This window comes from Gopherus evgoodei, chromosome 10 (genome assembly GCF_007399415.2).
Source record: "Gopherus evgoodei ecotype Sinaloan lineage chromosome 10, rGopEvg1_v1.p, whole genome shotgun sequence".
Classification (NCBI taxonomy): Eukaryota; Metazoa; Chordata; order Testudines; family Testudinidae; genus Gopherus; species Gopherus evgoodei.
This window is the reverse complement of record NC_044331.1, coordinates 82,256,534-82,269,671: the sequence shown is the minus strand read 5'-3', so window position 1 is coordinate 82,269,671 and position 13,138 is coordinate 82,256,534. Positions and strand designations below refer to the sequence as shown.

Genomic DNA, 13,138 nt, shown 5'->3' with positions numbered 1-13,138 from the left:
CAGTCTTTGACTTCTAGTTTCACAGGACTCCCTTTCACTGCACAAGAAGAAGGGCAAGATTTGGGAGCACACGTTGGGTGTGAGCATGCATGGGCATGCAGTGAGCTGGTGTATTATTTATCTAGGTATCCTCAGAGCACCCGGGCAAGGTAGAGGAGCATTAGCTCCATGTTCTAGATGGGAAACAAGCATGGAGAGATCAAAGGTCTAGTCCTGCAAAACACTTAAACATGGAGTTACATTTACACACACAATTCCATTGACTTCATTGCAACTACTCCTGTGCATGAAGTTAAGCAGGTGCTCAAGGACTTGGCCCAAAACCCAGATGTAATGAGTTGGCCACTCCCATGTGCGCTCTAGTGGCCCAGGTACCTTTATGTTCCCTCTTCCACAAACACCACACACTACTCATCTAATCATCACCCTCCCCGGGGTCAAGGTTTCTTCAGACAAATAACTCCAAGTCCCAAAAATCTACCCCAAGGCATGGGTCTTACCTCAGAGCCTGGGCAAGCGAAGGGTTCCCGCAGAGCGTCCCTTTTAGGAGTTCTTAGGGGGTGGTCCACTCTATGGCTCAGCTTGCAGTTGGCCTACTCAGAGCTGACTTCCTACTGTCAGCCTGTTCAAAAAGCTGCTTTGGCGCTCTCATAAGGAACCAGCTGTTTGAGTGTCCCTCCCTGCCCCAGGTGTCTCTGGTTAGCCCATTTATCAAGCCTGCATCTAGGGTTAAAGTCTCCCGCAGGCAGTTCCTTCACTTACTCTGCTTTCTCACCCCACACATTGGGAAAGATGTGGACAAACCAGAGAGAGTCCAGAGGAGAGCAACAAAAATGATCAAAGATTTAGAAAACCTGACTAGTGAGGAAAAGTGGACAGAGGGGGTAGGGACATGATAATCGTCTTCAAATACATTAAGGGCTGTTGTATAGAGGACAGTGATCAATTGTTCTCCATGTCCACTGAAGATAGGACAAGAAGCAATGGGCTTAACCTGTAGCCAGGAAGATTTAGGTTACACATGAGGAAAAACTTTCTAACTTTAAGGGTAGTTAAGCTCTGGACTAGGCTTCCAGGGGAGGTTGTGAAATCCCCATCATTGGAGGCCTCTAAGAACAGGTTGGGGCAAACACCTATTGGGGATGGTCTAGGTTGACTTGGTCCTGCCTCAGCACAGGGGAGTGGATTTTATGACATCTCAAGATCTCTTCCAGGCCTCCACAGCTATGATTCTGAGGACAGCAGAGGACTGGACCTGAATGACTTGACCCCAATCACATGGGGAGGTTGGAGAAGGGGTGTGAATTGGACTCATATTTTCAGCATCCTAGCCTAGGGCTGGAACCACAAGACCAGCCTTCCTTAAGAAGCTGTTTTGCTTGTTCAGAACTTAAAGGGATTAGTAATGAGACTCAGCCTGGAAAATAGCTTCCCTTTGTAGGAATGATTAGCTCCTAATCTGCTCTTCCCTGGATACCATAGTGTCTAGAGCTCAGGAGTTGTCCATAGTGACTTAGAGGAATCCAGGGAATTTCTCAGGGAATCCAGAACTATGGGTCATCTTGTTACCCCTCTCCCTTAGCAAAAGAGATCCCTGCCTGGGCTAAACCGTGTGTCACTTCCCTGATGCTCATAACCAGTTAATCACTCAAACAATGGCCTCCAAAGCTCTGCCAGCCCAGCAGGTAACCTCTGATGCCCTTCACTTCCCACCCCACTGCAAGAATTTTCCACTGCAAACAACAATCAGAGATCTAAGCTGACAGGTAAATCAACATTCCTTTGTCTGGGAAAAAATTGTTTATCATCCCTGTCTGGTTACATAGTAATTAAACATATTTTTAGTATGTACATACAACCTCTTGCATAACACTGTACATACAACTCACAATGCTTATGATAACTAGTATGATCTAGTATGATATAATAAGCTTTTATCTGATACCTTACCTGACGTTCTTTATAAATAAATACGATGACAGCAATGTATTAGGTGCAGTGAGTTTGTGAGGCCTGACAGGCGTTGTTGTTATATGAACCCTTTGGCAGCTGGCATTTAGGAGTTCACAGGATCACGGTGAGGTGGAGTCACAGTCACAATATTATAAACTTCAGACCAGCTAAGAAACTCTTCTTCATTCAGGGAACCACGTCAAGGAGATGGCAGCTGCGGTACTTACTAGCGCAGGTGGCGCAGCCTCAACTGCGAAGTTGGAGATTTCATGTGGGAAGGTGGCAGAAGCAGCTGCCATATGGCTGCAGGGAGGGAATTGGCCAACACCACCTCAGCTGCAAACCAGGAGTGATCAGGGGCACTCGGCCATGCACCGTGTACACAGCAGGATTCTGATCTCTGCACTTAGGGGGAAATCCAGTACCCTCCCTCTGTTGAAGTTCACATCCTGGGGTGCAGTGGGGTCACTGTGGTCCTGCTGCATGCTGTGCAGGGGCAGAGTATGGGAGGTCATGCTGCGTGCAAGTCCCCTGCGTGCTATGGTGTCTCCAGCCCACAGGGAGGGTTCAAGGAGCATTGGAACTGGGGGAATTACCACTGTGTGTACCCACCTACTGCTGCCTGTCCCCAGGGAGGGGGGTGCAAAAGCTACTGTAGACCCTGGGTGCAATTGCCACGTGTGAGTAGGACTCCTCTCCCCTCACCTCAGCACACAGGCCAAATCATTGCCCCAGGATTTGGCCTCGTGGCTAAGTGACTTCACTGGGAGCTTTGCCTCCATCAGGGCAGTAGGACTATCTGAGATTCAATTTCCGTGGCTCATTACACAAACAGCTGTTGTTTCAGTTGAGCTGTGAGACAGTGGCCAGTCCCTGATGCCAGTACATACCATCCTGTGCACTAGTTATTAAAAGATGGCTGGGCAAAACAGGCAGGTGGAGAGGGGTTTCTTTCCCAGCTCCACAGTAGGCAGCAAGTTCCCATTGAGTATTTGCAGGCCTTTCACTCCTTTGCCTGGGAGGCTGAAAATTCTCCTGCCCTGACACACCGAAGGCGGAGGTTGTAGAGCCGTTGGGACGGTCTTTCAAGGCTTTTAGAAGAACCAAAGAGCCTTTCCCCAGCACATGACTGAGGGAGTCTCGTGATCACTGTGCGTGGACACACTCCCACACATTGCAGATGTGATCAGTAAGGCTCATAGTGACCGAGTGAATCAGTGCCTTGGGTTAAGGGGCTCTCAGTAACATGGGGGTGTAATGGGTGACTGTTCAAAGGTCTGTTAGGTTATTGCTAATGCTCATGGCCACCTGGGAGGCAGACCCATCTTGTAGCTGTAGGGAAAGTGACATTTGCATCTGTGCAGGGAGTGAGCAGTCATTCTTCCATTTAAACCCATGGCTCAGACTGGGAAGTGAATGTTTCCAAACCAGAATTTAAGGTCAAGTGCTTGTTCCTAAGGCACAGGCACTGGAATCAAGAAATCTGGTTTTATTTTTGCCTCTGCTCCTGACTCACCGTGTGCTCTTGGGTAAGTCACTTACAACCACATTTTTAAACGTGTTCACTGACTTGAGGTTCATGAGTTCTTGGATGTTCAGTCTGAGAAACCCTGGACCTGCTGACCTCCTACAGCTCTCACAGGACTTCAATACACTCCTGTTCCATCTTTATCTAAAGCCCACGGGCTGTATGGTGCTCTCTGTTACATCCACAATGAACTCAGATCTGTTACAAGGGAGTAGCTATGAGTGGGTTTTGTCCTCAATTCTATTAAGCAATCAAATGTTGCCCGTCCATAAGTGGGCACTTCAGACCAGCTTCACTGTAGATCAGCATTAGGGTTTTTTACACCTTCGGATGTTCTGTGGCCTCATCTAAATTATAAAGATGACCAGATGCTGACATGGAATGCCCCACAGCCCCCTCGACTGCTATTTCATTACGACAAAACATAGCCATATTTGAGGCAAATAATTGTCAAGATGGTCACAGGAAGCATGATTGAGGACCTCCGGCCATCTCTCTTCAGACACTCTGAGGTCTGGTGCTTTGAGAAGTGTGTGTGCGAGGGTTTTTTTTTTTTTCAGAACTCCTGGTTGCGGTCACATTTCTCCTACTAATTCATTGTCTTGGGCAAGTCACTCTGCCTCTCTGAGCTTCAGTTTCCCCATCTGTAGAAGACATATAATAATTCCTACCTTACTGGGGTGTTGAGAGATTTGTTTGTGTTAATTGCTTGTTGTAAAGTGCTTTGAGCTCAGTGAATGAAAGTGCACAACATTCTACTTCTTCTAGGAAACAAAGGAGCCATCTTCCTTTTCCATGTGATGAGAATGCGATTGCTTGGACTTTGATCTAGGCCAGGGCCAAAATTTAATACTAATCTGTTGAAAACCTAGATTCCCAATCCAAACCCAATTCTAGGGTCCTGGAATGAGTTCAAAACTGGGAAGAGATTATTTTCCCAGCTATCAGTTCTGATGCAGAAACCTGGCAGGAACAGTCAGTCCAGGGGTGCTGAGAGCCATTGAACCAAACTGTAAACCCTGTATGTGGTGGAAACCACTTCAAGCCAGGGGGTTGGGAGCACTCCCAGCACCCCTAGTTCCAGCACCCATGAGTCAGTCTCATAAGCGTTTAGCCCAAGCTAGTGGGAGTCTCACAAAAACAGTCTCATCTGGTTAGATTTATGTAGGGAGTCTGTGATATCTCCGCCACTGGAGGTTTTTAAGAACAGACTACACAAACATCTGTCAGGGATGGTCTAGATATGTATTAATTGTGTCTTAGCACAATGAGATGGACTAAGTGACCCTGTGAGGTCTCTTTCAGTGCTAATGTCTATGATTCTATGATTTGGGATCAAAATCCGCCAAGAACAACTGATGAGATTTCAACACCTTTGAATGCATACTCAGACCCTGACCCTCATTTATTCTCGGACTCAAAATCGCCAACCCCAGCTTCGTCTGGATCCCAAAACCTCAACTCAGCTCAGCTCTGGTTTAAACGAATCAAGGTGCAAACCCAAAAATAAACATTAAAAAAGTAGGAATTTACAGCGTCTTTGCTCAGTCAAATCCAGTAAAGATTTCTATATATTTATTTATTATTTTAGTGGATTCTTAGCATGATCATAAATATATAATGGGTCATAAAATAGATTCATGGTAAAGATGTGGAGGAAAATATTCCAAAGAGTTGAAACATCACATCGGAAAAATCTGAGAGAAATCAAACTACTGAATTTTCTCTCCCAATTCTGTCCCAGTTCAGGTCTTGATAAAAGCGTGTAACACAAAGAAGCAAACATTTCCTTTGATTCGTTCGATTTTAATGAGTGCAGGTTCCTAGAAAGCAAACAGTACATATTGCTGTGATATTGCTAAGAAGCCATTACAGAGATCTAAAAAATAAAGAAAATAAATATCTTCTCTTTTTCTCCATGGTTATAGCATTAGGTCAACTTGAAAACAACAGGAATTTATCACTGTGTTTGCACAGTTGGTATAAAAGCAAAGAGATTTTTTTTTAAATGGCAATTGTCTATATGTTTTCATAGAAATCAGAGTGTCAGGAGAACCAGCTTTGAATATCTCCCCCATCCACGACAGGAAACAGTTTCCAAGTCAGGCGACCATTGCTCTTCGAATGTCTCTATTGGGTGAGCTCAGCAGATCAGGAACTATATCTTGGATTCAGAAAGACTGTAGGGAGAAAAAGAAATTATGTGTTTTTCTTAGGTCTGACTGATATGTCTCAATTGTGCCAGTGCTCAGATATGTTGATTTGGGCAAATCACTTCCCTTAACCATATCTCAGTTTCCAGGACTGTAATATGGGGATGATGATACTTGGTCTTTTTAAAGTGCTTTGAGATCCTCTACGAAATGGCAGTGTATATGGGCAAAATATCAGCATCAATGGAAGTTCATGTCAACGGGATCAGAATTTGAGTTACATTTATTACAGACTTGCTTGCTTCTGTTATAAGTTATCATGTATACAAACCAAAACCCCAGATCCAAAAGCTCCCAAATATCAGGGTGCTCTAAACTTGACCCCCTTGATTGTGGCTTGGACTAATCTGTAACATACATGCACACAAATCTCACTCTCCCACTGAAACATACTCACAGAGAAGCAGCAGAATTACAACCTTAGCACACACATGTAAACTCTGTCCTCAGTTACACCCAAGCCAATTGCAGTGAAATGAACGGGATAGCATAGGTGCAGTTAAAGGCTGAAGCGACCTCTGTTTGTACTTTTCAGCCTTGTAACTTTAAACCTCTTAATCAAACCTGGTGATAAAAAAATAGGGCTCCCCCAATTATTTGTAGGGGAGGGAGGAAGGCAAATTGGCAGAGCACTTTGGGAACAAATTCTACACACACCAAACTCTCAGAGACTTCAGAGGGAGTCTCCAGGGAAGACAGGGTTAGATCCCACTGTAAATGTGAGGAAAAGGTATTTAATATTTGAAAGCAACCCCCCTGCCCATGCAGATAGATTGATTGTTGCTTTGGTATTACTATAGTCCAAGTTAAAAGCTGGGCTTTAAGGGAGGGAATGAACGGAGGGCAGAAATTTACATCCATGTCCTCCAGTGGCTGTGGCTCCTTTCAAGTCCACGGAACTACTCTGTTTTACACTAGCTAAGGAGCTGGCCATACAATGGGGTGGGACTGCTGCTCTGAGAATCGGTGAGAGATGCACCCTTGGACTAGGCTGAGCCTGCATTGCAGAATATATCTAGTTCCTTTCTATGCTTTTAAAATGAAGCCCAAACCTTCTCAAATGTACCAAAGTGGTGAGAGAAATAGCATCATGAACCAGATGTGGCCAGGTTAAGCAGCCAAACTAAAGTTCAGAAACCACATCCACAGCATACACTGTGTCATGCAAAGCAAGTCCTGTGATTATTTTTAAAGGGTAACAAAGACCCCAGTGAACTTGGTGAATTAACATCCATGAGCATAAGGGTAAGGTCAGCAGCAGAAGGAACACGTTAGCTGGAGACGGGACAGACTGGGCAGGTAACGGAATCCACACCCCTGTTTGTATAAGCACCTTATTTTACTGTACTGTTTGACTGCAACTTCTGTGCACAAAGTCAAACGTGTCAGCAACAGCAGAGACGGGCTTCGGCTTTTTGCATTACTTTAGCGAAGCATCAAGTGGGACCAAACCCCCCGGTCTCTTGAGTCTTCAATTTAAGCTCCCGAGCCTCGAGAAAGAACGGGACAAGTCCTGCCTGCGGCTTTCCTATACACACCCAGATAGGCTCGGAGCAGCTGCACGGCCAGTTCCCTCTCTTTCATCCCGGGGGAATAATTCACGGGAAGTGCTGTGAAGCACCTGAACTAATCATCGTTCCTTCTGGCTGCCAGGCACCCTGACAATAGCGCATCATTTAACCATCCGGAGCTCTCAGCACTGCTCAGAAATCTGTGTGTCTACAACTAGAGTCGGTGTGTGCTTCCTTCCAAACAGCCTTGATCTCCAGTAGATCCCTCCCCGCCCACCAAAGCAGAAGCAAGCAGCCACCTGCCAAGAGGTTACCAAGAAAATCCCATTGTTCAGCTCAGAGCTGAGAGACAAAAATATTCATCTCAGTCTCCGGTTGAATCGCCAGTTTCAAGAATGTCCTGGCACCGCCAAAGCTTTGCTGTGATCAGTAAATTCGCTGATTTTCCTTCTCATGTGGATTTACAGCAAAGGGCGGAACTGCTGCTGCTCCTGCCTGGCCAGGAAAATCTCACCAGGTCCCAGCTTTAAACCATTTGGAATAAAACAATCTCCTGCAAGGGCCTGATCCCCAAGCCACTGAAATCAGTGCAAGGGATGCCAGGGGCTTAGGGTCAGGCCCTCAGAGCACGGCTGAGGCCGCGAGGAGCGGAGCGGGAATTGAGCAGGAAACATACCAGTGCTACCGAGCCTGGAAGGGCTGTCGTGCATCAACACACCTCTGTTATCAGAGCAAGAAGGGCTCTGCTGACCCCCGGGCAGCGGGTCCCCATCATGCCATTAACAAAGACAGACACCGTAAAGTGCTGGCCAGCTCAAAGCATGGCCACCCTGCCGCCACGCCAAGGCTTGTTTCTCTCTGCCCCGTGAGTGGCGAGGTGGCTTTTCTTTCCCAGCCTCACACTTACTGGGTGAGATTTACCTTAAGTCCCCGATCCCCTCCTCGCTGCCCCGCTGCTGCTTCATCACCCTCTCCGGGAGCTTTGGCCTCTTCTCCTCCCGGGCCCCTCCTCGGCTCCAGGGACCCCGCTGGGCTGGCAGCGCTGGGGCTCGCTGCGGGAGGAGGCTGGCACCTGTCTGCAGAGGGGCCTGGTGCTGAGCGATTGTTCGCCTGGCTATTAAGTCCCGCAGGCCCAGCCGTGTGAGCGCCGCCGGTTCTCTCCCACGGAGCTCGCCTCCGGCGGGGCTGGGGGCTGGCACCCCGGATGCCTGGGTCCGCGGCCCGGCGGCTCTGAGGTCTTGCCTGCGGCTGTGAAGCAACCTGGGCTCCCTGTTTACAGAGGTGGGAGGCGAGCCCGGGCTCTCTCCCGGCTCATCCCCCAAGTCCCGGCGCCACAGGTACGGGGAGCGTCGGATCCCCATCAGCAGCCCCGAAGCTCGGCCCACCGTGTGGTACCGGGGGCTGGCCACATGCTTGTACCAGGCTCCGACGGGATCGACCAGCAGCATCAGCCCCAGCAAGCTCAGGGTTTTCCACGCGCCCCCAGATGCCTGCCTCAAATTCATGGTAAGCGCAGAACAAACTTGGCAAGGCTTCCGCTGGCCAAGGAAAGACAAATCCTGTAACTAACTAAGCGAGGTGGGATGAGGGGTCCGCTGCCCCGGGCGGGAGCTGGCCGAAGCCTGCAGAGCAGCAGGGGCCGAGGGCTGAAGTTAGTTCCCCTTGGAAGAGTTGCGGGAGTTTGGGAGGCTCTGATGCTTGGGGGTCTCGCTTCCCCCTGGTATATAGCCGCGGAGGGGGCGGCCCGGCCAAGCCAGAGTCCCCGCCCCCAGCCAAGGTAACCTCGTGGAAATTGACTAGCATCTCCCGCTGACTCCCCGCCAGCCCCCTGCAAGTGACTAAAGCATCTCAGAGCCGGCTGGGGGGCAGCAGCCACTCAGCTGCTTCTCCTCCCTCCCGCTTCACCTATCCAGCGCTCCGTCCCCAAAGGCCGGGGCTGCCTGCTAGGTGACAACATCACCAGCTGTTTTATGGCAGCAGAAGGGCAGCTGCGAGAAATCAAACCCCAGCCGCCCCACAAATGCCCACTGCACACACACTCACGGAATTTAGCGCGCCCGTGACTCACAGCACATAGGAACCGAAAGTAGGGCTAAATGCTGCTATTTTCAGCAACATTAGTCCTGAGCCCGGGGCTAAATGGGCTTTGATCAAGCTGGTGTAGATCAAATTCCTGCTTTTGTTATCTATCTTTTGCAGAAAGGATGTTGACTTGTAATTAGACAAGGATGATCCCCGCACACACACAAACTTCTCCCTCTCTTACACATATACACACACAACCCCCTGATCAGTGCAGTTCATTTGTCCTTGCAGTGCAAAATCTGCTTGTGTCCACAAAGGGGTAATACATCATTAATAATGCAAAACCTAGACTCCAATCCTGCCTCCTGCAATTCACTAGCAAATATCATCCCAGCCTAAGGATGCCCAGGAGATTTCAATGGCCCAAACGCTTACTGACTTTGGATGCATGGCAATGCTTTGGTGCAGGACAGTCCCAGACTAATTAGTTAATAGTTGCAAAGTGATTAGAGAGATAGATAGATAGATAGATAGATATGTGCTATGCTGTGATTATCTATCTATCTATTGATCATTTTTCCATCACATCTTAAAACAATTGAGACAGCCTGCCTGTCTCCCTATATGAGCAGCTATCTGACTAAATTATAACTTCTGATTGGTCATTTCTTCCTGGGATATAGAGGGAGGGATAGCTCAGTGGTTTGAGCATTAGCCTGCTAAACCCAGGGTTGTAAGCTCAATCCTTGAGGGAGCCATTCAGGAATCTAGGGCAAAAATCTGTCAGGGAATTGGCCCTGCTTCAAGCAGAGGGTTGGACTAGATACCTCCTGAGGTTTCTTCCAAACCAGATAGTCTATGAAAGAGCCTAGCATTTGTTTAGTTCACATTCTTTCAACCTCATAGAATGGTAGGACTGGAAGGGATCTCAAGAAGTCTCCTAGTCCAATGATGGAGATTCCACAACCTACCTAGGCAATTTATTCCAGTGCTTAACCACCCTGACAGTTAGGAAGTTTTTCCTAATATCCAACCTAAACCTTCCTTGCTGCAATTTAAGCCCATCGTTACCATCCTCCGGATCCAGAAAAACCAGGCAGACCTGACATTCTCCGCCCAGTCATCATTTAGCTCCTCTAGAACTATGGGTCAGGCATGCCTGGCCTTACAGGTGGGTGACATGAGCGACTGCCCAGGGAGCCACGATCAGAGGTGGGGCACCGTGGTCAAGAGGCTGCAGAAGGGCTGTGCCCACCTGGGGGCTAAAGGGCAGGAGCCAGGCAGCATGACACCTGCAGCTCTGCAGCCACTCCACCTGCTGCTGCTCTGCTGCTGCTGGAGTAGTACTTAAGGGGTGCCAAAGATGGCCAAGGGCACCATTTTCCCTAAGATCCTCAGCTGACATAAACTGGTGTATGACTCCTCAGTGGAGCTACATTGATAATTCCTGCCGGAGGATCTGGCCTAGGCCTCTCACTTCACATTTTCTGTTGTGTGAGCAGCTACTTGGAAGCAAATTCAGACCTCTCTTTTGTCATACAAAACAATATTGCACTCCTGTATATTTTGCCTGCTATGTTTTTATTATTAAAAGGAATATGTAGCCAGGTGCACAGACACCACAACACCCAGCTACGCTGCAAACATGCAGCCTCATGAACAGGCTTTCTGCTCCAAAACCACTGCCTTCTAGCATTTGGATGAAAGGAGAGTCTCCATTAGCCACCAATACTATTTAGCCTGTTTGTTACTTGCAATCCCAAAGAAGGCCAGTCACAGACACTTGTCTTGAGACACTCTGATTCAGTGCTGTCTGGGCCACTGTGGGCATGCTGCTTTTCACCAGAAGCAGTGCGAAGGCAGGTACATTATTACTGCTGTGAATTTGGTCCAAGAATGCCTGTTCCTTATGCAGCACGTCTGACTCTGTTGTGCACCCTGTTTATTCGTACAGGATTTACCAGTCCTTACATGAGTACTGATGTATTTGCATCAGAGCAGGAAACAGATTTCACTTTAGTGACTGCTTCTCTTGTTGGAATTTGTTCTTTCTAATGTTGCCAAAGTATCAATCCTTTCCTGTAGCTGAATGAAAACACCAGAGCCAGCCAGACTGTGGTCTGGAGAAGAAGGAGGGTGAGGGATTTGGTGAAAAAGCAAAAAGTGGGAGTGAGATGCAGTGAACTGTAAGAGGACTGGCATGCTGTGTGCAATGCCTGCTCCTATTCCGAAACTCTGTCGTGTTCTGCAAAGGCTACGAGTCAGTGACAAAGTGTTCCTGGCATGAGAGAAGGGAATTATGAGGTTTTCTTGAGCAGAGCGCACAAAAATTACATGTGTACATAAGATGAATCAGTTTTTAACTAATCAGACTCTGAGAGCCAAGTCCACTGCTGGAGTAACTTCAGGGAAGCTAGAGGAGTTGCACTCAGGATGAATCTGGGCCGCAGTCTTTAACGGCAGTCATTGATGAAGGTGCTATTTCTGGATTTTTAGCCCTTTGAAAGTTATGAATGGCTCCACAACTTTCATTTTTTAATAGAGCCATTAAATGAATGATATCAGTACTGTACACAGGCAATCACGCCTCATCCATCTCTAATCACCAAATACTGGCTCACAATCAGATATGCATTATCAATTTTATTTCACCCAATAAAGGAGTCATTATGCTTCTTTCTCCCTGCTACAACTGCATGGACTCTGAAAAACCCTGGACTAGAAAATCATTCGCATTTGGAAAACTTGGAAGCTCATTTCTAACTTTGCCCCAACCTCCAGTCTAGCAGTGGGGTTGGCAGTTTATGTTGTTTTGTAATGGCAAATGGACACAGGTTAATAATACCTACCTCTCATATAGCATTTTTCATCAGAAAGTCTCAAAGTACTTCACAGTCTTTACTGTATTTATCCTCACAGCACTCCTGCTATCCCTATTTTACAGCTGGGTAACTGAGGCACAGAGAGGCTAAATGATTTGCCCAAGGTCACACGGGCCAGAGTAAGGACTTGAACCTGAGTGTCCCAGTCCTGGGCTAATGGCCTAATCACCAGATGATACAGTGTATAACGCTGTTCCTACTGAGTCATACCTAACGCACAAATACACGAGGGTCTGTATTTTCCTTACACTTTGGCAGCATTTGTATAGTTTGTCATGCCAATAAGATCTCGTTTCACTTCTGTTGGTGAAAGAGACAAGCTTTTCATCACAGAACTGGCAATTTAAAAATCAAGATTGGATATTTTTCGAAAAGATCTGCTCTAGAATTATTTTGGGGAAGTTCTATAGCCTGTGTTATATACAGGAGGTCAGACAAAGGTCCCTTCTGGTCTTGCAATCTATGAATCTATAAGACCCGAGTTCAAGATTCTGTACTGTCCCTGCAGTAGCTGACAAAATCATAAATATCTAAACAGAGCCATGAATAACACTCTCTGATCTGTTTTGGGGTGTTCCTCATGTCAATATCCGATAAGCACAAAACTCAGGCCCTCCTTGGCAGGTATAAAGCCATTGGGTAAAAGCTTGGCCCCACTAAAGTCAACTGAAGTTTTTCCATTGACTTTAATGGGGCCCAGATTTCACCTTCCTCTTCCCCTTTGAAAGTTGTAGGGTGGGATTTACAGAATAACTCAATGTTGGCCCAATTCTGCTCCCACTGATTACCCCCCCTTTCTGACTTCAGTGGGAGCAGACTTAGTCCAACACTGAGTGCTTTTGAAAAATCTCACCCATATGTCTTATACTAGAAGACCTGACTATACAAATACAACCGACTACGTTAACTCAACTACCAACAATGCAAACAGCAGCCCAATTTACTTTGGTGTAAATCCAGCTTAAACTCTATTGACTTTGTGGGAGTTATTCTGAATTTACATGGGTGAAAATGAGCAGTCTCAGG

The 13,138-nt window shown here is 47.2% G+C and overlaps 1 protein-coding gene across 2 annotated transcripts in view; it reads right to left on the bottom strand.

Moving 5' to 3' along the window:
• Nucleotides 1–5,334: 5,334 nt before the first annotated feature.
• Nucleotides 5,335–13,138, bottom strand: part of NPW (neuropeptide W) — a 28,569-nt gene continuing 20,765 nt past the window's right edge. Inside the window, exons 1-2 of one of the 2 annotated variants that reach the window (XM_030578011.1) lie at nucleotides 8,127–8,820; nucleotides 5,335–5,661 (exon numbers count right to left, since the gene is read on the bottom strand). In XM_030578011.1, coding sequence (XP_030433871.1) covers nucleotides 5,640–5,661; nucleotides 8,127–8,710 — 606 coding nt within the window. In that variant the 5' untranslated portion in view covers nucleotides 8,711–8,820 and the 3' untranslated portion in view covers nucleotides 5,335–5,639. Of the gene's footprint in view, nucleotides 5,662–8,126; nucleotides 8,821–13,138 lie in introns of those variants that run through there. The other variant, XR_004002363.1, reaches the window with a different exon arrangement.